Genomic DNA, 26,885 nt, shown 5'->3' on the forward strand with positions numbered 1-26,885 from the left:
TGTTGAACTATGTGCGCTGTAAACCGTGAGTTGTTAGGTTGGGCTGATTTTTATGCAAGTTGTAATTGTGGACGTTCGATTGAAGGTGGTCGGAGTACCCGTATTTCATCCCCTTAGCTTGTGTTTAGAGGTTTACTTGATGAGTAACATGTTGTTTGCTACTCACCTCTTGCTTCTACAATTTCTTTTGTAAGTTATTAAGCCTGTATTTTTGTTATACTTGTCACTCTCATCTTTTCCGAGGCTTCAAGGAGATTTGTGAGGTAGTTGTTTGTCGTCTCAGCGGACTCTCTTTCTTCATAGTTTTGATCTCGTTCTATTCTAGAAACAAGTTCATTTGAGACTTATATTTTTCGTTTGATTCAATTATAATACTTTAGAGACTTGTACACGTGACCATTAGATTTTGGGGTATAAAGTAAGTTAATAGTAAACTTTTCGCATTTTATTGTAATAGTTGAGTTGTAGGCTAACTTGTCTTGGTGGGATAAGACAAGTGTGTGTGTGTGTGTGTGTGTGTGTGTGTGTGTATATATATATATATATATATATATATATATATATAGAGAGAGAGAGAGAGAGAGAGAGAGATGACAAAGAAAGGCAAAAGAAAGTTACCATTTTACTTACCAAATATATGTAAATCAATGAAAACACGCTTTGAATTTCTCCTACAATTGCCTAAAACTGAATATCAAAATATGAGAATATATTAGTTAATATTAAAGGGAAAATGCAAAAGTACCCCCTCAACCTATGCCCGAAATCCCAGAGACACACTTATACTATACTAAGGTCCTATTACCCCCCTGAACTTATTTTATAAGTAATTTTCTACCCCTTTTTAGCCTACGTTGCACTAGTTTGAAAAGAAAGTCAATCATCGTTGGTCCCACAAGATAGTGTCACGTAGGCTAAAAAGGGGTAAAAAATTATTAATAAAATAAGTTCAGGAGGATAATAGGACCTTAGTATAGTATAAGTGTATCTCTGAGATTTCGGGCATAGGTTGAGGGGGTATTTGGGCATTATCCCAATATTAAAAGAAAACTTTGTGAATTGATAAAATTTCAACCAACATGAAGATTTCCAACATCCGTTTCCATCGTTGCATGCTCGATATGAAACGCCCGCCACTTTCCTCCGGCAATGCCTAAAAACTACAATGTAAATATTAATAGAGAATTTTCTCAAAATATGAAAATATATTAGTTAATATTAAATGTCAACATTATGAATAGATGGATTCACACATTTCCATCATTGCCTGCCCTATATGAAATTTTCGAATCCTCTTCTTGAAACACAATCCAGCAAGTTTCCAATTAAAATTTTTCCTCTTATAGAAAAACTCTTTTGCATCTTCAACTCTATGAGCTGCAGCATATCTATTAATCAAATACCATCAGTTTTTTCATTAACCAAATTTCCTCTCTTAGACATTTCGTCAAGCACTTGGTTGAGCTCATCAAACGTCTCATACGACCAAGAATATCGAGAATTTCATTGAAAGATTCAATTTTTGGTGAATACCTACATGGATTTTCACCTGCTAATATCCATTTGAAGAAGATAAAAGCTGGTTTCCAATCAGAACGGTGTCGTTTAAGCACGTTTAGAATAAAATTTTCAGATAATGTGAAATTGCAATTACTTAGAGACTGAAAAATGTCACTCACTGATTTATCTGCTTTATTCTTGAGAAGGGTCTGCATTTCCAACGCAGTTTTCTTCGTCGGATATTGTGTGCATTAGGAGTTGAAAGTGATTCGTCATTTTGGGTTGAAAACTGTAGAAACGCTGAATTCTTCGGTAGAGTTCTTTAGTTGACATTCCAATGACCTTTCCGGTGGAACGCCGGAAAAGTAGATTTTATTGGAATGAAAGCAAGAGCAAACAAGAGCAAGTCATATAAGAGAGAGTTTGATTTGTGAATTGTGAAGGTTGATATTATCTAGGTGACAATATTTATCTAGGTGGCAAAATATTTAACTAGGTGGCAAAAATATCTATCTAGGTGTCGTGCGCATGTGGACACGATCGTAGTGAGTGGACATAAAAGGTGTACGTGTTCGATGAATAAGCAAGTTCAGGGGGATAATTGAAACAAAATAAAGTTTAGGTGTACACTGAATAAAAAGCTTCAAGTACAGGGGGGTAATGAATACTTTTGCCTAAAAGTAATAAGCGATCAACTAATTTATTTAGAGAGAAATGAAAATTTAATTTAATAATCATGCGTTTTTGCAGAAATAGTTACCACTGATTGGCCGCCTGTTTGCTAGACAAATATTATATATAGCTTTCAAAATTTATTACCATTGCAACTCTTCATTCACGTTATTCTTTTATTATTATAATTATAATAACAATAAGTGAACATTTCTCTCACAATTAATTACCCTGCAACTCTTTATCCACCTTCTTTATCATAATTATCATAGCAATAAGTGAATTTAAATTAATTAGGAAGGAAATGATAAGTCAAAACGGAGAAAACAAGATATGATGATTAGCATTAGTATAACAATATAATAATATGATTATTATTTACTTATTTTATTTTACTGTTTTATTTAGTATAGGAGTATTTTTGTAATTCAATTTTTGACTTAAATTCTTCCTATTTATAATAATACTAGTTCTCGAACACGTACGTTGCACGTGTATCCCATGTTATTTAATACCAAACATTTCAAATGATATAATTATTTTAGAATAATTGATGCATTATACAATATTTAAAGGGTAAAAATAATGTTTCTGGTAAAACATTCAACTAAGGTTGCAACTTGCAAAGATCAATAGATTCTGAAGAATTTCTGATTGTATTGATAAAAACTTTTTCTTTTAATCATGTGGGATACACTATATTTATTGGTAAAAAAAGATTACTACTTCAATTATATGATTTGTCAAGATTGTTAAATATCTAACATTATATTTTCATACAAAATGAAAAAAGTTAATTAAACAAAGCAATATATCAATAAGAAAAAAAAATGACCAATTAATAAAAGATTACATAAAAACTATAAGATGTGAAAATATAAAGTGTAATGGACTAATATTTTCTACTCAATTTATAAAGAGAGAAATTGTGTATATGAAAGGTTGTGAATGAATCTATTTAATTGTAGAAGCTAAAAAGTTTAGCAATTAAAGTCATTAAGAAGTGAAAAATAATAAAATATGACATCTAACCATGTATTCTCTTCAATTAAATATTGATATTGTATGAATCTCTCCATATTCTCTTACCTCTCTCTTCATATGCTCTAATGTTTAAGTTTTTTAATCTAAAACGGTAATTGTTTTAAGTGCTCAAAATTCAGAAATTAAGAAGAAAAATTGTTAATGCAACTCAATGATAATGGCAAACGGAATACTCATAAATGCACTTCAAATTATTACGGTAACATTTTAGTGGTATGCAAAAAGTTTTTTCTGTTATGGAACTTAAATTACTATTTAATAATAATAATAATAATAATAATAACAACAACAACAACAACAACAACAATAATAATAATAATAAGGGAAAATGCACAAGTAACCCCTCAACCTATGACCGAAATCCCAGAGACACACTTATACTATACTAAGGTCCTATTACCCCCCTGAACTTATTTTATAAGTAATTTATAACCCCTTTTTAACCTAGTGGCACTAGTTTAAAAAAATTAAGTCAACCATCGTTGGACCCACAAGATAGTGCCACGTAGGTCGAAAAGGGGTAAAAAAATTATTAATAAAATAAGTTCAGGGGGTAATAGGACCTTAATATAGTATAAGTGTGTCTCTGAGATTTCGCGCATAGGTTGAGGGGGTACTTAGGCATTATCCCTAATAATAATAATAATAATTATAATAATAATAATATAATGGTATTATTGTAGTAACTCAACTATATAAGGTTATTTGGTATTTCAACTTTCAACTTTTTTGTTCCCACTTATAATAATATATGATATGATGATAGTATGTATCCAACAGACCTCACCATGCAGCATCTATTGTTTCTCCTTTCTCTTTGCTTCCTTGTTCTTGTTCTTATCCTAATCTATCCTTCGCTACATAATTCTCGAAATTTGGATTCAAGTTTACATAAATCCATTAATCAACTCGCAGTTCAGACCTTCACTTCCTGGAGATGTATCACTTCCAATACAAATGTCTTACTCGAAATCCATGCTCCGTGCACAACATCACGCACTTCCTGAAAATGTAGTATCACTTCCAATACGAATGGTCCACCCACAATCAATGTTGCATACACAACGTACTACACTTCGATGAGATGTATCATCAATTTTGATACAAATGTGGCACTCGATGCAGCAAATACTATATCCAGTTTTATCATAGTTTAGATTAAGTATTGGTGTTGACTTCCTTTCTATGGCGTTCAATTGTTTTAGGATTAGTACCGATGTTCCCTTGATGTCTTCCGCTGTTTCAGTGAGTTTTCTACGGCTAATGGTCAATCTCTCAAGCTTACACAAGGTGAAACTAGTAAGACCGAAGAGAAAAAGGCAGATGTCGGGCTAGATGACATTCATAAGGACGAACATGCCAAAAATACAGAGTCTTCAACATCTGAAAGACAGGCTTTGGATGAAAATCAAAGAAACTTTTCTTTTACTAGTTTTCTTTTGTACCACAGGGAGAAAAGCATGGTACCCGATCTTAAAATAAATTATCTATGTCTGAAATAAGTCTCTAACTGAGTAAAGATGTTGGGACATGTCCCCAGCTAACTCTAGTAAAAATTGAAACTAAAATGAAAGACTAAAATAAAAAACAAGTCTATTGTCCTCGAAGTTTGAGGACTCACCACTGAACTGTTGAATATTGAATCGAGAATCGGTCTACTCGTGATCTGAATGCTGAGAACTTAAAACTATAACATGAGATGATGTAGCCCAGAATATCTGTTAGTACTTGAAAGGTATTGAGCAGGCAGAATAGGATAAAGTTGAACAAACATATAATTAAACAAAGCACACTAAGCATTAATCTAAACATGATATTGAATATAAACTAAATCGAATGTAATGATCAAGTACATAACATGCTAAAACTGAATACTGAAAATGTAACTAGTAATCTGGTCAATACACTAGAATCTGACTGTGGGGCAACTAATAACCGACATAAAATCACGTGAGCTAAACATGGAGTCCAATGTATACTCCCCATATAGAGGATCTAATATATCTTGTCAGGGGTATAAAGACATGAATTTTGCATGATCACTAAATATGATGCCCATGGAGGGGACTTATAAACCAACGGGGCACATAGTTATGGGACTATGAGGGTGACTGACGCTAGTCCAACTTGGTGTAAAGCCTACTCCCAATTAGAAATGTATACAATACAACATAACGGACATACACTGGCTAACTCAATATTCTTACATGCTAACTGAAAATGCAACATTAAGTATTGATAATGAAACATTTGAAACTGAGGCATGTACGTTTATCTGTCCTATCTAGTGTAATTCATTAAATAAACAAATCTATAAAATTAGGGTTCTAAATTTAATGCAAGGAACTAAGCAACATTGTTACGAAAACATGATAATATGATTTGAAGTACTCTAGCAGCTAAATCACAACAATTATATGAAGTTCTAGAAATCTTATGAGTAACAACATTAAAATCTGAGTTAGGAAGATTGATGTTTATAGGAACCGATCTAAGAGGTGATAAAAATAAAAAGGAGGAAGGATCAAAGCACATATGTTCTGATTCATAATAAGGATGGTTCCTTTAACCTGATCATACTTGTCATGAAGACCCATCGGAAACTGAATAAGTTTCTCATCTTCTAGAATTTTTTTCATTTTCTGTTTTCCTTCACACACACACACACACACAAGAACAATTTTATATTAGAGTTAAAAGAATCTAGATCATCCCAGAGCCTTTTGAAGGTGAACTAGTTTGGCATCAATGGACTGCCCAAATCGATGCATCAAGCTAATCCAAAGTTCCCTAGCAGATCTAGAATAGACACTATCAACAATTTGTTTGAAGAGGGAATTGAGCAACCATGAAGTGACTATATCATTGCATCTACTCCATGGTTGCAAATTTAGTGACCCAACAACAGGTGCACATTGAGTACCTCTGATGAAACGTAACTTGTTCTTTGCTGAAAGAGCAATGAGAACAAATATCTTTCACACTTGGTATTATTTCTCATCTAAGTGTTATTGTTAAGGTTCATACCGAGCATATGATTGAGTGAGAAAATAAGGGTGATTGGAATCAATCTCCGGCATAATAGTACAATTACCACCCATAGTAGTATTGCCATTATCAGGTTTTGTTCCAGAATTCTCGACAGAGTTAGTCATTATTATTGAAGAGGGTGATAGATTGAAGAATAATAGAAAAAGACTTTATGATTAAGAGTGCTCTGATACCATCAAAGAAACAAAAATTAGAAATTCTCTACGTATTGATTGAATATGGAGAATACAATTTGTTCCTATGTTTATACATAACTAAAGAAAAGAAAAGAATTTTCTATTGTAACTATCATTCCAGCTGTACAATCTTAATTGCCTTTTCTATAACAAACTTTATTCCCTCTCTAAGTATATTCATTTCAGCTATATGTAAAATCTTTAATTGTTGGGCCTTTTATTCGAATTGGGCTTCTGGCTGGCCCACTGCAGGAGTAGCTCTTTAGCGCATACAACATAACCCTTATCATATTTAGACCAGATAAAAGGGTTAGTCTTCTTCGATGAAACCAAGGCAAAATATGAAACCTTGTTTGTTTATGTTTTCTTCTTTCTTTTGATGGTGTATCGTTTGCATTAAATATTTCATTCAGTGATATACCATTTGTAATTCCAACACAACCACCAGCTTTCTTCATTCTCAATGTAAAGATTTTTTTTTGGCAAAATCACTTTGGATCATCTTTTTCATTGGTGAAAATCATGAACTTTTTTATTGTTGCAAATCTGCTAATAGGGAGGATCTATTCTACTCCCTTAATTTTATAGATCTTCTTCTCCTTCTTTATTTTTTGCCTTTTCCTCTCTCTTTACTAAAAATGTTCTTGTTGGGAAGTCCACTCTAAACCAGATCCATACCAGATCTGGCCAGTAAAGACTATATACCAACTAATATCAACGACATCAAGCAAGCTCCGATGACTTCAATGACATCCAGTCATTTTCGGTGACTTTCAGCAAGCTTCGTCAATTCCAAAAAGTATTAATTTCATCCGTGGAAACCTAGCAATGCTATCAGTTAATGTAACATGTCATAACTTAAGTCATGAGGCAGATCTAGACAACCAGATTCATTCTTTCTTCTCCAAGGAAGTTCCGCCGATCTCTTCTTCAAGTTCCAGGTTCTATCATCCCAAATTAATTTCCTAATTTACTTCAGTTTGACTTTAGTTTTTTATTTTTAGATTTGTTTCCGGATCTATATGCAGAGTTGGATTTCTATTTTAGATCTAGTTTTTTATTTACCTTTCTTGTCTAATATTGATCTTTTGTAATTAGTATTTTATTGCATATCTCTCTCTAACTCACTTTACTCCCGGTCTAACTCTACTCCTTTTTTTTTATCTATGGTGACATTATTCAACAGTGCTTGTGGTTTCTCTTGGTTAGTATATTGGGTGTACACATGTTATCAATTTAGTTGCTTTTATTCATCTATTCATTGATAAACTCTCCTCTTAATTCAGTGGTTTTTGTAAATTTCTATATCACTTATGTCTTATTTAGTTTATGTCATGACATAGACCATCGTGAGTATAACAAACTACCAGCCCAAAAATTACCTAGCATACCATTTTCTAAACCAAGTCAAAGAATAAATATCAAGAAAGAATCTTAAAGACAACCAATGAATTGAGTCCCCATAAACTCAATCAATACTTAAAACATCAGCAAAAATAAAACTACAAGAAATTGAAGGTTGTGGAACCAAAACTCTAAATAAGTCTAGAATGGGGATGGAACCCCAAAATCTTAAAACATGACTAATAGTCTAATGTGTTTGCCCAAAATGTGGACAGTAAAATGTAGAAGAGCTCATGACAACTTAAAAGAGTAGTTCACCCTTTAATTTGAGGCAGTCCTTATGTAAGGTCTGATATCAACCACAGGAAGATGACCAATACTCAATAATAATAGAACTAGTGCATCATCAGTACACTGTGATTGTGTATTGATGGTAATAAACAGCTAAAACATAGTAAACAAAAGAAAACACATATATCACAATCATGAATTCATAGACTCCGAGTCACAATAACATTAATTAACCAATACCTCGAACATATCCCACGTGATTACAATTACAAGGACTTGCTGCTTTCATGGAACCACAAATACACATACTTTGTCCTCTCAAGGAATCTACAAACAAACTATTAGTGTAGGTAAACGAGCTAACCAAAGTTAGTATTCATACTTAGTGTGGTACCCAAGCCCATTAGTATTAATCTACCGGCTTGGTACATAAGACAACCATCAATCATGCACAATTACTATCATAATGAACAATAACACTTGAAATCATAATTGATATAAACAAGTTCACTGCATGAGATTATCAAATGTCGTTCCACATTCTTTTGTATGTTTTCCCAACATGAATTATACAGGTGATATTATAATGTTGTCGATGTGCATACATATCAAAAATCATACAACCATCACCTACCTCGAATCAAGCCCCTTAAAGAGTTAAGGAACCCGAGCTTTCCCCTTTTGAAGTACCTTGCTTGTTCTTGGTCTAAAATAACAAATAAATCCAATCAACTAATCAAGAATGACCTGATTATATCCCGATCATTAAAAAATCCTAGACCTAGGCCAATTCATGATCATTCCACCCCAATAAGAGCTTTTCCACAATTAACTCAAGTCAAAACCCTTTCTCAAGAGTAATATCCTATATTCTAAGGTTTAAATATCAATTTATTAGATAGAAGAGTAATGAACTTACATTTAATGATGAATTTTGTGGAAAATTGAATGAACTGCCCTGATTCGTCCATCTCAGCCTTTAGAACAATTATGCATAAAGTAGGATTTTTAGGATTTTTATTGTATAAAATCCTGACCTACCCCGTTATAGCGACCCTATCATTGTCGTTAACCTGTTATAGTGCTTGCAAACTCTCATTGTAGCGGTCTGAAGCCCGCTAACTTCAGAGGCTTGGAAAACCCTGAAAGTCCAATTTTTCACAAGATAGATACTTCCTTTGACATCCCGAACTATCCCCTTCACCCCAAATTTTATTCCCATAAGATTGGGTACCTTAATGTCTTGGATACTAGAAAATATATATTAAAAAAAGACTAGACATATTACCCCTCACATTCCCGGATGACCCTAGACCTTATAAGTCTCAAATTCCACCTGAGATTGGCATAGCCTGACATTATTTAAGCAACTATCCAATACGTTTTTTTGGCTTGATTTCTTTCACTATTTGCCTACTCTTAACAATTGAGACATGTTGTTACATTCATATTTTCCTTGTAGCTTTGCGAGTGATGGTAGACTAGGGTCATGTCAATGGTTGAGGTCAGGTTGAGAAGAAGTAGCAGTAAGGGGATGCGAGTTCTCCTAAGCGGAAGTATGGTCATGTAACATCATATCGTTGATAAGAAGTCTATTGAGCTAGTAAATATTTCCAAGAAGAAGAAGAAAAATATCACTTACATCTAGGAGATAAGATCCGTAGGTAACTAAGCATGAGATGTGTAAGGTTTTAAGTTGTACCCAAAAGGCTCAAGAGAAAGAAATGGTGTAGGTATTTTCGTAGATGGAGACCTTAAGATGAGAGTGGTGGAGGTTAGGAGGATCAATGACAGGATGATGATGATTAAGTTACTCGTTGGTGGGATTAATTTGAATGGTATTAGCTTAATGTACCACAAGTGGGCCTAGATAAGGAGTCTAATATTTGTCTTAGTGATGGATGAGTTGACGCGGTCTATTCAGAAGGAAGTTCCATGGTGTAAGTTATTTGCAGACGACATAGAACTTATTGATAGACACGAGACATAAATAATGCAAGTTGGAGGTAAGTCCAAACTCTAAAGGGTTCAGGTTGAACAAGACCAAAATGGAATATTTGGAGTGCAAATGAAATGTTGCATTAGATTAAGCAGATGTAGAAGTAAGGCTTGGCACACAAATTATTCCCAACAAAAAAGGTTTAAATATCTTGGGTCCATAACCTAGAGTAGCGGGGACACTATTGATGATATCACACATTGCATTGGGGTGGCATAGATGAAATGGAGGTTTGTCGCTATAGACTTATGTCATAATAAGGTCTACAAAGTGGTAATTAGATTGTCCTTGTTGTATGGAATGGAGTGTTGGCCTTTTAAGAAGTCACATGTTCAAAATATGTATGCTGTGGAGATGAGAATGTTGATGGATGTGTCGCCAAAATAAGAGTGATAAGATTAGAAATGAGGTTATCTGGGAGAAGGTGAGAGTGGCTTTTGTGGCAGATAAGATGATGGAAAGGAGACTCATATGGTATGAGCATCTGCAGAGGAGGTGCGCTGAAATCTCACTAAAGATTTGTTGTGAGGCTAGTTGTAGGAGGTATGTATAGGGGTAGAGGTAGGCCAAAAAAGTATTGGAAAAAGGTAATAGACAGGTCCTGCCGCAGCTTCCAACAAGATAGTAATTGTAAAAAATAACCTATAGAAGAGCACATGCATAACATATTTCAAAATAGATGATTCTCTAAACTTCCACGAGCCATAGAATCGTGAATGATTAGCCTCTCATCACCTTTTGTTGCAATATCCTACTTACATAACTAAATTCTAATGGTGGAGATTGGGAAGAGAGTTTACTTTTTCATGTCACATGAATGCATAATATATCACATTATTTAATATACGAAGTCCATAAAATTAAGACAATAACTAGAAAAAGTAGAATTCAAGTCACTTTCATTGATCCAACCCTAATCGTGAGAAGAATCAAACTTGTTACACTCCAAGAATACCTTCAAATCTGAAGTTCATTGTTACCAACCTCAACTCATTGACAACAAAGTTTTGAACCTGCAAAGATGTTATTTCCAGTTCTATGCCTCTAAAAAAAGAATTTATGTTATAAGATTAAATGGAAAAAATAAGGTGATAACTAGATAAAACATTAAATGAGTGATACAAGATGCTCGGTCACTTAGTGATATGCATAAAAAATTGAGAATTTTGTAGGCACCCTGGAAAAAGTATTGTTTGATTTCTTCATCTTTTATTGGTTATTGTTTCATAAGATAGACATTTGCTTCTTTATGAAATTATGCCCAATATGAGCTTTATTGTTTTCGATATTTCCGTTCAATGTATCAAAATCTATTAGTATTTTTACTATCCTCTTATCTGTAGATTCCTTGCTATAAATGATGTAATTTCCTTTTTCTGAGATATGTTGAGAAAGAAAATACAAAGTAGCATAATTTGTCTGTATTTTTTCTTTTGGATTACACTTGTCAGAAAAGCGGATTACACCATTAATAGAAAGGAATCTATAGATAACAGGAGCTAAAAATACTAGATTATGATACATTGAATGTGAAATTTTGAAAACAATGAAGTTCATATTGGCAATTAAGAAGCAAATGGGGATGCAAAAACTGCTTTTTCTATGGGTGGTTGCAGAATTCTGAAGTTTTTATGCACATCGCCAAGTGGTTGAGCATATTCTATCGCTCATGTAACGTTCTATCTAGTTATCACCTTCCATTTAATCTTATAACATATAAGTTCATAGCCTTCACGGTATCTTTATTGATAATACCTACCAATAAAAGGCATGTCTTATTGATTCATATGGTATCTAAATATATGATTAGTTCCTAAGTTTACTATATTGAAAATTTATAACATTCAAAATGAATAGACCCAATGTCACATTCAGTAAAGATTTATGATATGTGTATAGGATGTACTCAATGTGCTCGAGTCTGCCCCACCGATGTATTAGAAGTAATACATTGGGGTAGTTGTAAAGCTAAAGTAACTTTCTTCTCAATCTCCACCATATGGATTTGGTAATTTAGTAGGCTATTGCAAGGAGGCTATGTATGACTCTTGGAAGTTTGGAGAACCACCTATTATAGGTATTTTATGCATGTCTTCTTCTATATGCTTTGCTTGACAATTACCCAGTGAAACCTTGACTAGTATATCTTGATTGAAATGTTCTTTTTATGTAATTGATTAGTGAATGGAAATAGTTGTACTTTCATTTGAGTATTTCTATATGCAAAAGTTGTGTTTAATATGATATAATTGAGATAATTCTTAAAGTTAGAAGCCATAATTCTCTTTATTTGTAAGTTGAAGCCAAACAAACTATAGGTTTTATTGATTTAACATACCACAAAATAACAAAATCAAACTTTAAAAATTAAAATCCCACCAAATTTTCATGAACCAAAATCCAAGATCACGATGACACACACCCTGAGAACCCCAAAACGGTTTGCAAGCTAAAAGAATAACACATAGGAGACTTCCAAAGGAAAGTCAGGCCACAACCAATAAGAAAACAACCAAAAAGTTCCATAAAAACATGGTTTCATACCAACCAACTTATCTTCTCAAGTGTCAACACATCATAATTAGTTGGATGCAGTGATACAATCCACAATCCACATATCAACCAAATATTAAATAACAATAATTGAAAGCAAGTAAAGATAGATTTCGAATAAAGAAAGGAGCAGCCCCGTGTACTAAAGCTACCTCTGCATGGTGGGGCTAATCCACGACAGACTATTTTACGCAGCATTACCCTGCATTTCTGCAAAGGTTGTTTCCACGACTTGAAACCATGACCTTCGGCATGTTTGGACCAATAGTCTTCTTCACTGTTGTTGTGAAATCATGTTTATGTCAAAACAACGTTCACTATCATAAAAAGAAGAACATAGAAAACAGACACATACGAAACACAACATGTCATTTAGTATAAAGCTGTAAAGTGATGTGCTGTTTCTTGAACTTAAGTTATTGTGCCATAGATGTTCGCTCAAATTTTTATTGACTTTGTGCAGCTAGAAATATTTCACTGGGGAACAAGCAGAGTGGTGGTGGACTGGAAATTTACAAAAGATAAGTTAAAAGCATTAAAAGGTACCCATAAGTAATCTCTAGTAGTCGCAGTGTATACTGAACACGTTAAGGAAGGCTGACCAGTTCTACAAAGAAAACTGACATTCAGCGGACTTCGATTTGGCATGCCAAATGGTTACCTTGTCTCATTCTTGTCAACCTAGAGCAGTGTACTTTCACTTCTGAATATGTAAAACACTTTATGATAATTTTTATGCTAAGATGTTATTTAGCATTTTACCTCCTCAGATGAATAGCAAGGATGGCAGATTGCAGTTGATGACAATGATGTGAGAGTTGTATCTGCGCTCTCTTGCTGTTATTACCCTGCAGTTGTGTTTGTAGGCAATAGCAGCCTACATCATGGATAGCTGAAGTATGTGTAAGTTGATCCGCGTACAATCATCTTAATCAGAAAAAAAGAGAGACATATTTTGGTGTTTTGCGTGATACCTTTTGGAGATTGATCTTATATCTTCATGATGAATGAATGAATGAAAACAAGTACAAATAATTGATAGTCTGCTTGCCAGTGCACACTCTTTGTCCGAAAGCAAAAGAAGTAATTCTTATACTGAAGATCAAAATTTTGTTGAGGTAACTGAAGGCAGGGTTATCTAGGAACTAGCGTACTACACATTGGCTAAGAAAAATCCGGCTACTATCATATAATTCAATTGAGCTGCATCCAGCTTCCTTCTTCCCACTGAGAGAAGATCCCACCTCTTTTTCTAATTTACCTTCCTTCACCTCTAGCATGTCTCTGTCCTCGGGCAATATGCCAGCGATGGCATAAGTACAGTTCAAAAGTAGTGAATCAGCAGGGTGTTCACCAAATCTTTGTTCCAGTTCTTTTTTCACTTGTTCTCCCAACTCAACACTACCATGGACTCTGCATGCTGCTAGCAACGCACGCCACGCAGTAGCATCCCCCTCAATGGGCAAATCTTTTATTAGTTCTCGTGCTGTTTCAAGCAATCCAGCACGACCTAAGATATCAATCAAACATCCATAATGCTCAATTTTAGGAGTCAAGCCATATTCTAGGACCATTTTCCTAAAACAACTGATGCCCTCTGCCACTAGTCCCCCATGACTACAAGCACTAAATACTGCCAAAAAAGTTACTTCATTAGGCCTAAAACCTTCATCCTCCATTCTGTGGAAGAGTGCAATAGCATCCTTTGCCTCCCCATGCACCCCATAACCCATTATCATTGCTGTCCAACACTTCACATCTTTAGTCTCCATACTGTCAAAAACATTAACTGCCTTCACAAGCAACCCACACTTAGCATACATATCGATCAATGCCGTGCCATGAACTGGATCCAAAGCTAACTGCTGGTCTTCCACAAAGTTCTGAATATATTCACCCATATTAAGAGCTCCGGAGGAAGCACAAAAAGAAAGCAAACTTGCCAAAGTTGACGAATTCGGCTTCAATCTTTGAACCTTCATTTCCCTCAGTAGAGACAATGCCTCTTGTAGCAATCCATTTTTAGCATATCCATCTATCAAACAGTTCCACAAGACAACATCTTTCTGAGAAGCTTCATCAAATAGACTACGGCCTGAACTAACACAACCAATCTTCCCATACATAGATATAAAGGCAGTTAGCACCTTCAAACTATCGCAAAATCCAATCTTTATGCAATAACCATGCAGGGATTCCCCTACCAAAGCAATCCTTAACTCACCAATCGCAGACAAAACACACAACATCGTCGTGACACTAGCATAAATACCATCCCTACGCAACTCTACAAACATATCCAAAACCGCAGAATAATTACTTACACAAAGATAACCACCCATCAAGGTGTTCCAAGAAACCAAATCCCTCTTTGAAATTTCATCAAACAGTTTGTGTGCACAACGGATTCCCCCACAAACACAATAAAAATTCAAAAGGGTATTCTTCAAATCAAGAAACAAATCAAACCCAGATTTCAAAACAACTGAATGAACAGCTACACCAGTCCATTTCTCCATCAAACGTATACAAGATCGAAGCACAGAAACAAAAGCAAACTGATCAAGAACAACACATTGTTCCCTCATATAGTTGAAAAACACAAGACCCTTTTGTGGGTCATCACTGATTGAATAACTACGAAGCATGGTATTATACATATAAAGATTTGGGCTTTTTACATACTTGAAAATTGAAGATATATAATCTGTAAATTGGATTGAACATGCGAGGAGTTTGCTTAGAGTGAAAGGGATTTGGTCTTGACCAGTTTTGATCATTAAGGCATGAAATTGAGTGATTTCTGAGATATTTTTGCATGATTGTAACTGAGAAATGAGATTTTGATCTGAAGAAAATGTTGAACAATGCCTTGAAAATTGTTTGAAGTTTTGTCTTAGATGATGTGAACAGTAGGATTTAACGGCTATGTTCATGAGAACAAGATAGATTTAGCGGCAAAGCGTACATTCAACAAGGATTTGTTGCTTTTGGAACAAAATTTGGAAAACATCCCAAGCCAAAGCATACAACTATTACTCCGTCTGTTTCGGTTAATGTGATATTTTTTTTATTTTGTAAGACTCAAATAATTTAAATTTGATGAAAATTTATTGATAAAATATTCAATTTTTTTGAAATAAAATTTATATACTTATAAGTTATATAGTAATATATGTCACAATAATTCATACTCTTTTCATTCAAAAATGAATTACCTAATTTGACTTGGAAATAGAGTTTAAGAAAAAAAAAATTATTCTTGTAATTGTAAATAAAAATTATGTCAAATGTACCTAAATGTCCTTTAATCATGTGATTTTAAATATGTTACGTATAAATTTAAAGTAAATTATTATAAAAAAAAAAAAAGAAAGGGACCGTTCCCTTTTAAACATACTAAAAAGCAAATTGAAACATTCTTTTTGAAACAGAGGGAATAATTCTAAATATTTAAAACGAAAATTGAAAAATTTAAGGTCATAGATAAACTTGTTTTGAGTTTTGAAATTTAAAAAATATGACATAGAATGATTTAAAAATAATTTATTTTTTAAAAAATCCATCTAAAATATCTTTAAACTATGAAAAATTGAATAAAAATATACTCAATTAACAGTTTGGTTTTAATATACTAGGATGTTATTTATGTATTTACCTTTACCAATTTGATAAACATATATTTGTTTACCGACACAAAAATACAATTACATTCCTCTACAATCCTTGCCCACAAATATAAATAGAAAAACGCTCGTTATTAATTTTTTAGAAAAAGCTTATTGATATCATCAGTTAAAAATTTGATTTATTTATATTATTATCGTTCAAGAAAAGATTCATTAATACCATTATTTTCTAACGGTGATTTTGCAAAACCATTTTTGACACGTGGTCAATTATAATTTGGCCATGTCATCAATTCTTTCAATAAAAATATCAAAAAAATATATTAATTCAATTTTTATTCAGATATTATAATTCCACCATGTCATCAATTCTTTTATTAAAAAAAATTAATTCAATTTTTGTTCATAGTTTGTTTTTTTATTTAAAAAATTGATGACGTGGACAATTATAATTCGGCCACGTCATCAATTTTTTAATTTAAAAATCAAGAAAAAAATAATTCAATTTTTGTTTAGAATTATGATTTTTTTTATTAAAAAATTGATGATATGACTAAATTATAATTGATCACGTGTATGGTTTTGCAAAATCATTGTTAAAAAATAATGACATGAATGAGTCTATTCTTGAATGATAATGGAATATATGAGTCAAACTTTTAACGGATGATATAAATGAGCCTTTTCTAAAAGTTTAATAATATATTTAAGTCTTTTCTCTATATAAATAGTACATCTTAAGAAATATATTGTTTAAGATATGGAATAGATATATTGAAATATATTCTTGATTCATGAATACTTCTTGATACCAATCCATTCGAAATGTATTGAAAATTTGTTATTAGTTCTATGGCTTGGGCTTCTTTTTTTCATAGTATGGAATAGAGGAAGTATACATCTTGTTAACTTTTTTTTTCTTTTGCATTTCAATTTCTAATTTGAGAGAACATTTTCCGAAATGGCATGAGTGATAAATTTTGGAAAATACATATATTATACGAAGATTACATATATTTCTTAAATTTGGAATAAATTTTAAATAATATTTTGTTCCGCCTAATCAATATTAACGCCTCATTTGTTTCCATTAAGATTAAGAGGTCTCAATTTGAATACACATCTGAATATTAAAATTTGCATTAAGATTTGAGTTTGATTTGAATACACATGTGAATATTATGATGTTATCTCTAAATCTGAACACTTAATAATTAATGTTGTTTGTTTTAAATATCTGATTCAGCGTGAAATTGAACATTATATTAATAAAATATTATAAAATTTTCATTTCAAAAAAATATATCACTTTTAATAAAAAAAAATGTTTTAAAAGTTTTAATAATCATGATTTGGAGTACTATTTTTTCATTTTGCAGCCAGTGTTCTTGACACACGTCAATATAAAAAAAATACTTGAAATGATTTATGAAAATTTACTAGTTCAAAAGGGAAAAAAAATGGTATTTGATGGAGAAAAGAGAGAAAAAAAGTTTTTAGTTATGAGATAAAAAGACACGCCCAAAGCATAGAAGCGATGATTTATTATTTGATAACTTATCAAATGAATTTGAATGTTGAGTCTCCTACAGATCTGATTCGTTCAAACCTCTTCAGGCCCATTAACAGGTTTTTAAAAAAATAAAACAAATGAACTTAATGAGCCGAATCTAAATGATTCAGATTCAAACTTAAAAATCAATAATGGACCGAATTTGAATAATTAAAATACATACCTCCATTAAGTGCAAACAAATGAGGTCTAACAGAGTTATTGTTTACTACTAAAATTCTGTTTTTTCACAACAGATCTTTTCTTCTAGAAAAAAAATGGACTTAAATTTTTTTTTAAAAGTTTGAATTTGAAAAAGTATAGTTAAGCACAATCAAATTAAAAAGAATTTGTACCATTCCTAATATATAAGAACTATATATATATATCGAATCAAGTCTCTACTCTTCGGATCGGTCCATCCTTAATAGAGAAATTCTTAAGTATATGTTTTCATTGGAAAAAAAGATCAACTCAAATCGTTGAGAAAGATGAACTACTATGAAGTATAAATATTATATAAATAACGTATACGGAAAAATATACATCTCTAATACATAGTTATACAACATTTATAAACAATTTTATTACATCGATTCATTACAAATATATACAATTATTTCATTGAAAAAAAAATTCTTACCTATACAGTTACGTAAAAATCCCCCCAACATTTTAACAAACCAAACAAATTCAGAAACTATAGTTCTAATTTGTTCATTTTGAACCAGCAAGACTTCAAGATTTCAAGTTTGTTTTTGTTCTTGGATGGTACTTTTTGATTTTATTTCAAATGTTCTTTAACTCAACTAATGAATTTTATTCTTATAATTCAAAAATAAACTTTTGCAATAATCAATCACTAAAATTGTTCTACACGTTGATCCAAAATTCTAAAAACTATTAACAATAAGACGTGAAATGTTTTAGCTCAATTCTTTAGAAACAATTTTTAACGTCCACTTTTTTCAATTTAATAATGCTTTGAAATCAATTTCTCAACAACAACAATTGCAATTCTCAAATTTTTAAACAAAGATTTATAATTTGAAATTTAGAGCCCATAAAGTCAAGTAGATATCTCAATTTGTTCTTCCAAGTTCTAACTCAAAAAGTTGAGAGATGACATTACATAAATATTGAGTCCGGATCCTAATGGTTATTAAATGTTAAAAAAAAAATTCAAAATGGTATATAATTTTAAATTTAATCAAAATGGCAAAATCGCTGGTAGAGCAGCGATTTGCTAAATTTAATGATTTTTTTTAAAAAAAATTTTTTTAATGAAATCGCTGCCATTACAATATAAAAAAAAAAATTAATGATTTTTTTGAAATTTTTTAATGATTTTCTTATCTTAATTTTTTTTAATTATTTATTAGAAATTTTTAAAAAAATAAAAATAAAAATCGCTGCATAGGCAGCGATTTAAGTTAAAAAAAAATTCTTTTAACAGCAGTGGTTTAACTTTTTTTTAAAAAAAAAAATAATTAAACGCTGCCTTCGCAACGATTTACAATTTTTTTTAAAAGAAAAATTGTATTTTACCAAAATTAAAATAATGTTAAATCGCGCGATTTAATTTAAAAAAATTAAAATTGTAAATATCTTTTTAATTAAATTAAAAAAAAAAGGAATATCGCTGCCTATGCAACGATTAAATAATTTTTTTAAAAAAAAAAAGCTAAAAATTTTTTGGTTTTAAATAAAAATTGACTTAAATAAGGCAGCGATTTAAGTTAAAAAAAATAATTAAAAAAAATTGGTACACAAATCGCTGCCTAGGAAGCGATTTGTTTTTTAGTTTTTCTTTTTTTACATTTCTAATAAATAATTAAAAAAAATTAAGATAAATCACTGCTCAGCAATTTATTAAAAAATCAATAAAAAAATTGTATATTGTAAATCGCTGCAATGGCAGCGATATCATTTAAAATTTTTTTTTAAAAAATCATTAAATTTAGCAAATCGCTGGTGTTGCAGCGATTTTGCTTTTTCCGGCGAGCAAAATAGCTGCACTACCAGCGATTTTATCATTTTGGTTAAATTTAAAATTTATATACCATTTTGGAATTTTTGTTAACATTTTATACCCATTAGGCTCCGGACTCCATAAATATTAATGTCACACCTTAATATAATTTGTATGTGTATTTGCCTCTTAAAATATTATTAGTTAGTGGAAACTTTTACATATAGCCACTTAAAAATAATTGATTACTCTCCACAGTTATAGTTTGATAATTACAATTTGTAGCTACATGTGATTTAAGGAGAGAAACGAGCGAGACTGGGAGAGAGAGGAGAGAGGCGAGAGATAGGGGAAAAGAGTGGGAGAAAGATGAATTGTATATGTATATTGGTTAGATAATTGTATATTATACATATGTAATTGTATATATGGCAAGAGAGACTGGGAGAGGGAGGAGAGAGGTGAGCGATACAGGGAGAGAGAGGAGAGAGGTGAGCGAGATCGAGAGAGGGAGAAGAGAGGAAATCGAGAGAGGGAAGAGAGTGGGAAGAGAGTGGGAGAGAGGTGAATTTTATATGTATATAATTGTATATAACTATATATTATACACACACACACACACACAAATATATATATATATATATATATATATATATATATATATGACAAGAGAGAATGGGAAAGGGAGGAAAGAGGCGAGTGAGATTGAGAGAGGGAGGAGAGAGGCGAGCGAGAGAGGACAGAGAGTGGGAGAGAGGTGAATTGTATATGTATATAGGCTAAAAAATTGTAGATTATACATATCTATTTGTATATCTTAGCGAATTATACATATACAAACATGACTAATTATACAAACTCAAAGTCAGTCCACGTAATTAATGTATAATGTTAGTCACGAGTGGTAATTATAGCAAACTATAGCTATGATGAGTAATTAAATAGTATAAGTTTGCTTATCCGCGTAATTTTCCCTACGTAGTTATATGCGCCGTAAGTCGGCTTGTACGATGAGGTTAAAAAATACTTTTGCTAAAGTTTTTGAGTTGGTGATAGAGTTTTGTGCTTTCAGAAGAAGAAAGAGAACTAAGTCAATTCGGAGTGTGATGACCAAAAATAGGGGGGCACCCACGTGAGTTTCAGGGGTTCACTCGAATTCCATTAGCAATAATACACTGTATATATAAAGTTATTTTCTGTATTTATATGGATATATATATATATTTTGAGTCCCTCAATGACAAAGAGAAACTGATAGTCCAACTATAGATCCCCTTAAAATTAATCTTCATATCATAGATTTGAATCCTCTGTTAGTGTTTTATTTTTTTGTTGGCTTATATATACGTGTACGTTATACTTTTATTTTTCGAATACTCTAACGAAAATTCTGAGTCCGCCACTGAACAAAACTCAAATAACTTATTGATTTCTTCGAAAGCGTGATATACATTATTGTAAGTATTGCAAAATTAAATTAAGTGTGAATTTTTCTATACAATATAAGCTTTTATCAACGAATTTGAATATTAAATGAGAGGAGTAAAAAAGGACGTGTCGATCAAGGATTAAATAGGGCATGGCTTGACCTCTATCTAAGCTTGGAAAATAGTGGAGAAGATGATGATTGGGGGGAATTGGGAAGTGGTGGGGATACACAAGGACAGACCCATGTGGTGTCGTCTAGTGCTCGAGTACTCATTAACCTCGTCTCGAAATATACGTGTGTAGAAATTAAATTGCATTTATATAAAATTAACATAGAGCACCTAATGACGAAATGATCTAACTAGTCCGTTGGCTCTTGGCTGGGTGCTTACGACTCTTTTGTGTGGCTGAACTCGAGTTTGAATCTCACTCTTTACATGTATTTTTTATATTTTTTACTCGAGTACCCACAACCTTGAAATACTAAATTCATCACTGGCAGGGACGGCTTTACGTAGCACAATGGGGATGCCACGACACTCAGTGATCTTGGAAAAAGTGTTTATATATATATATATATATATTGAATATATTATATTTTTGTCACTTAGTAGTTGTACTGCAGTTTAACTCAATTGGTAATGGAAAGGATTTCCCACCAACCCAACGCAGGTTCGAACTTGGCCAATATTGCTTTCTTTTTTGCTTGTTTCTTTTCTCCTTTTCTTTTTCTCCACTCATTCTTATATATTTATTACTATTCTTTATTAATTTAAATTGACCCTTTTTTTTTCTTTTTTCCTACATTCATTCTTATTTACGAGTACTAATATTTATTAATTTTAATTCAAATTGTCACCTTTTCATAATTAGTTTTGAGTTTTTCTTACTTTTTCTTGCACTAATTATTAATCTCTTGATATGAATGTAGCATGTTTATTTTTTTCTATCAATTAGTGAGTGTTGAATTATGAGCGTCAAATAAATATTATTAAGAATATATATATTTAAATAGTAATTTTAAAAAAAAACATAAGTTTCAAAAAGATTTTTTAAAATTTAAATGTTCTTTCGATCTTCATCGACGTTTTTGCTATGTAAGATGACTAGGCTGAAACTACAAAAAAAAAATTCTCAACAATATATCTCCAACAACACATAAAATCAATAAAAGATGAATATATTATGTTAATACTATTAGATGATTTATACAAGCTCAAATTTTAATGTGTAATTTTTTTCCCTAAAAGTTTCAACTAATAAGACATCTAATTCCAAAACGGAAATAAAAATTGAATTGTTTAGTTATCTCTAATTACATAATATCTAAAAAAAAATATTACTACATACATATTTGATCGATTTGTGTATAAAAATAAAAATATTAATAACCTGAATTGCAACCCAAAATTAAAACAACCAATCCTTTTTATTTTGCTTGAAAGTCGTGACAGCCCCAATCTTTAAATCCTATATTCGTCTTTGAATTCACTCGAAATACAAACAATGTGCTAGAAAGGTATTATAGGTTTCGAGGGGTAACTTTAGTGGTCATCGAGGAAAATAGTGGTGAGATGAAGAGTTTCAAGGTAGGGTAAAAGCAAAATAACTATTGATGCAAAATTGTGAAAAGCAATGACAGAGAGGAAAAACGAACAAATAAGAAAAAGTATAAGGTGACATAGAAAGAGGAAAAATTAATGGTTACAAGAAAAAATGATAACTTTCGTATGTCATGTTAAGGTACAAAGGAAAATATAAGAAATTGTATGAATTTGTCAAGACATGAAAGAGAGAGGAAGGCTGAAGACATAAAAAGACATTATAGTAGTGCATTCCATTAACTATAATTTGTTCAAACTAAACATCAGAAACACTTGATAAAGTGTTTCTATTAGATATTTTCAATTTAAATTTTGAAGAAGTTTCAACACTTACTATTAAATACTCGCTATGTAAGTAATTTAGTCACTTAAAATATATATTAAGCTGAACAAGTTGTAAGCATGTTCCAGTTAAGATTAATGTGTACAATTAAAAAAAAAAGTAACATAATCTAAGTGATTAAATTATCTCTGTAATAAATACTTTGACAATTGACATCATATATTGGAGCTTTTCCAAAATTTGTGTCAAAAGCGTTTAATAAAAGCACATTATCCCGTGTTAAGGTGTTCAATTTGAACGGATGGTAGTTCAAAGTAATGATGAATCTTCAATATTAACTAACAAGAATTGTGGTGGAGTGATAAGTATTCCTTCATCTTTAGTCAGATGTCTGGGATTGGAGTCCTCCTAGGTACGGAGTCACCCTTGTTAGGAAGTGTTTTACTCCAATATGAGACTTTTCAACATAAATTCAGATTTAGTCGAACTTGTATCAAACATTAATACCAATTCAAATTAAGTTGAACTTTAACGTAGATATCAGACATCGAACTTTCATCGGGGAAAGAATGTTCATTATTGAAGACAATCGATGGTCGAAATGAGTGCCACGATTTACCACTCTCTTCTTGAAACGTGTGCATAAACAGCCAATGATATATATTTTGGCTAAGGGTTAGAGCATATATAACTTGATTCTCTTTTTATATAATTCATGAAATGGTTGGTCTGTACTCTGCATAACAAAACAAACATGTCACTAGTGTCACCTAGTCACCCATGACTTTTCTTTCACTAAATTCCAACTAACTCATAACACTTCATCAAACAACTTTTTTACAAAAACAAATCAAAGAAGTTACATGAGACATGAACCTTGTACATTAATCAATAATGCATAAGTTAGGTGTTGAAAAAAAAGGATATTGACACTTTTAGTCCATCAAACATAAAAAATAAAAATTAATAATTAAAAAAAAGTCTACAAACACTAAAACAAAAAAAGTTTTAGTATCAATAAATAGACATGTCAATAAAGAATGCTAAAGTCTTTATCGACATTTAAGGGGAAAGACCACAAGAAGTTGGAGAAGGGACATGCCTCATCAACGGAGTTTTCTATCCTATTATCGAGACGAATGTGGTCATACCCAGAGGACTATCGCATCAGCAAGACGACTTTCTAGTCAGATCCTTCCTGCGCTTCGGATATGAAGAATTTGATCGTAGGAAAGATGAAAAAGGCCTCTCTTTCTCCAGAATTTGAACTTAATCCACATTCCTTGCTTAAACCTTCTATACCGAACTCAATTCAATAAAGTTTCCCCGTCCGATAGGTGTTATGTATAGTGGGCGATTTACCTAGTAATCGACATTCGGCGAAGCAACTTTAAAAGTTTTAGGGACATACATAAAGAGTGCTAATTGTTATTAGGCCAAATACATACGCAGGTCCCTAAAGTTGTTCGCGTTTTTCCCCCAGGTACCTCAACTAAACAAGATTCCTATTAAATCCTTTAACCCCCTATAATTTGATCCTTTTAAATATTCTTGGCTGATGTGGAGCCAAATTTTAATAAATTATTTTCGGTAATTAGGCGCGTGAGATGAACCTTACCCACGTGGAAATTTTGACCAATACACTCCAACCCAATTACACGTCAGTGCCACATATTAAGTCATCAAACCTAAAAATCAATTTCCCCCCAAATCACTTCTAACCCATTTCTAAACGAGAAAACCCTAAGAATCTCTCCCTTTCAATGACTTTTACAGCTGAAATTCTTAGATTTTAAAGTGATTTCGAGTGGATTAAAGTGAAATTCTTAGATTTTAAAGTGATTAAAGTGATGAAATTCTTAGATTTTAAAGTGATAAAAGTGAAATTCTTATATTGGAACTTGATGATTAAGAAGAAATCAATGAAAAAGAGATATAATATAATGAGCTAAATAGGAGAAATAATGATGAAGAGAAACAAAAGAGGAGAAAAAATGGAAGATTAAAGGGGGAAGAAGATAGTTGGTGGGTGGTTCAAGATCCACATCAGCGCTTTTAAAGAGTCTGCACGCGTTTAAAGGACGTGAGATCACGTTTGGCTCCACATCAGCCAAGAATATTTAAAAAGATCAAATTATAGGGGGTTAAAGGATTTAATAGGAATCTTGGTTAGTTGAGGTACCTGGGGGGAAAACGCGAACAACTTTAGGAACCTGCGTATGTATTTGGCCTTGTTATTAGGATACATATTTAACGGCAATTAAATTATTACCATTAAGTATCATTTTTTTTATATGGTAAAAACATCCCTTTTTATGTAGGATTCGGGAAAAATTCACATTTAAATTGGATGTAATATAATTAGCATACCCTCATGCAAACATCAATACATATATTTGTACTTGTTACTTATAAATTAACATAAATAACTCTATTCTTTTCTCCCTTAAACATCAATACATTTTATTTGATTCTTATGATTTTTGATTAATCACTTTTAACATTTAATTAATTGATATATACACTTTTGAACCCTCAAACTGTGAATCTTCTTAAATAATAAACTATTAAGCTCAATTCTAGAAGAAAGTGTAATTTATCTTTACTTATAACTTTCTGAAAAGTATTTAAATGGCAAAATCTCTAAGTGGACAATCGATTCTTCTAAATTAATCTTAAATATAATTTAATATATATATATAAGTATATATTCTTTATAAAATCTTTTCAACTATATAGTAATATTTATCTTTGTTTAAAGTAAGCCAACCTAAGTTCTTTATCCCATTATTATTCATGCAAATCATATATATTTTGGCCAAGGGTTAAAGAGTCCTCTAGAACTTTTATCTCATTTTGGATTAGAAACTCAGTAACAAAGATTGATGTTAATTTCTAACATTTGATATTTTGTATTCTCAACATCGTTGTTAAAAATTATCTAAGTATAAATTTTATGTCTATAATACTTTTTGAGATGCGGATCTTTTCAAATATCCTGTAAAGATAAAATATTTCGCTTATGTAATTACTTTGATTTATTTATTTTTCCTCAAAAACTCCATATCCTTTATAAAAGTTTTTGATGAATTAAAATAAAATAAAAATTAAAAGAACTATAAAACCCTTTTTTTCCTAATTGTATCTATCATTTTAGAGATCTTCCCTACCATTAGATCATGTTAATATTGATGGTAAACAACAATGAAACAAAATCATACTAGTTAGATTATTTTATTCTTGATAAGTTGCCATTTTATTTTATTTTTAACTTTATTTTTATTTGTTTACCTTTTAATTTCATTTTTATCCTTGATTCTTTTTTGTGTGCTTTATTTTCTAATTTACCCTTTTGATGTTTTCTTTTTATCTATTTCCTTAACTTTTTTACTTTAATTTTACACTCATGAAAATTTACAAAATTAACATATATTTACTGATCTAACAATTATTCCCAAGGAATTCTTTGAATAATCTTTAGCAATTCAATATTAATTACTTTTTTTTTTGTAATAAATGAATGCATGTATTAGCTCGTGAAGATTTTTCATTGCATTACCGTGATTTTCCTAGCAAAATATTAAATGAGCTAGCCACCCCTTCTCTTGAAAAAAAAAATGTTATTTACTAAAAAAAATATATTTAAAAGTCATATTAAATATTCCAATAGAATAAATATTTAACTTATGACGTTTTGAATCGCTATTTATATATTTTAATTTTCTCTACTTGAAAAATGAATTAATTAAGAAAAAACTTAGCTTGTAACTAAGATGTCTATGAATAG

The 26,885-nt window shown here is 31.4% G+C and overlaps 1 protein-coding gene and 1 long non-coding RNA gene across 4 annotated transcripts; one reads left to right on the forward strand and one right to left on the reverse strand.

The window, feature by feature from the left end:
• The first annotated feature begins 5,840 nt into the window (after positions 1-5,840).
• Positions 5,841-13,399, forward strand: LOC109120425 (uncharacterized). The gene is made up of 2 exons (XR_002027854.3): positions 5,841-7,384; positions 13,094-13,399. It is a non-coding gene; the product is annotated as an uncharacterized lncRNA (long non-coding RNA).
• LOC101261548 (pentatricopeptide repeat-containing protein At1g26900, mitochondrial) lies at positions 12,598-15,710 on the reverse strand. 3 transcript variants are annotated; one of them, XM_010324944.3, is made up of 3 exons: positions 13,605-15,710; positions 13,393-13,522; positions 12,598-12,907 (listed from the first exon to the last, which is right to left on the reverse strand). In XM_010324944.3, exon 1 carries the CDS (start codon positions 15,564-15,566, stop codon positions 13,776-13,778), a length of 1,791 nt encoding a protein of 596 aa, XP_010323246.1. In that variant the 5' UTR covers positions 15,567-15,710; the 3' UTR covers positions 12,598-12,907; positions 13,393-13,522; positions 13,605-13,775. The 3 variants fall into 3 exon arrangements, with proteins under 3 accessions (XP_010323246.1, XP_010323277.1, XP_069152889.1); XM_010324975.3 differs by having other exon boundaries at positions 13,393-13,507; positions 13,605-15,690; XM_069296788.1 differs by having other exon boundaries at positions 13,393-15,690.
• Positions 15,711-26,885: the final 11,175 nt, after the last annotated feature.

Source organism: Solanum lycopersicum, chromosome 1 (genome assembly GCF_036512215.1).
Source record: "Solanum lycopersicum chromosome 1, SLM_r2.1".
Taxonomy (NCBI): Eukaryota; Viridiplantae; Streptophyta; class Magnoliopsida; order Solanales; family Solanaceae; genus Solanum; species Solanum lycopersicum.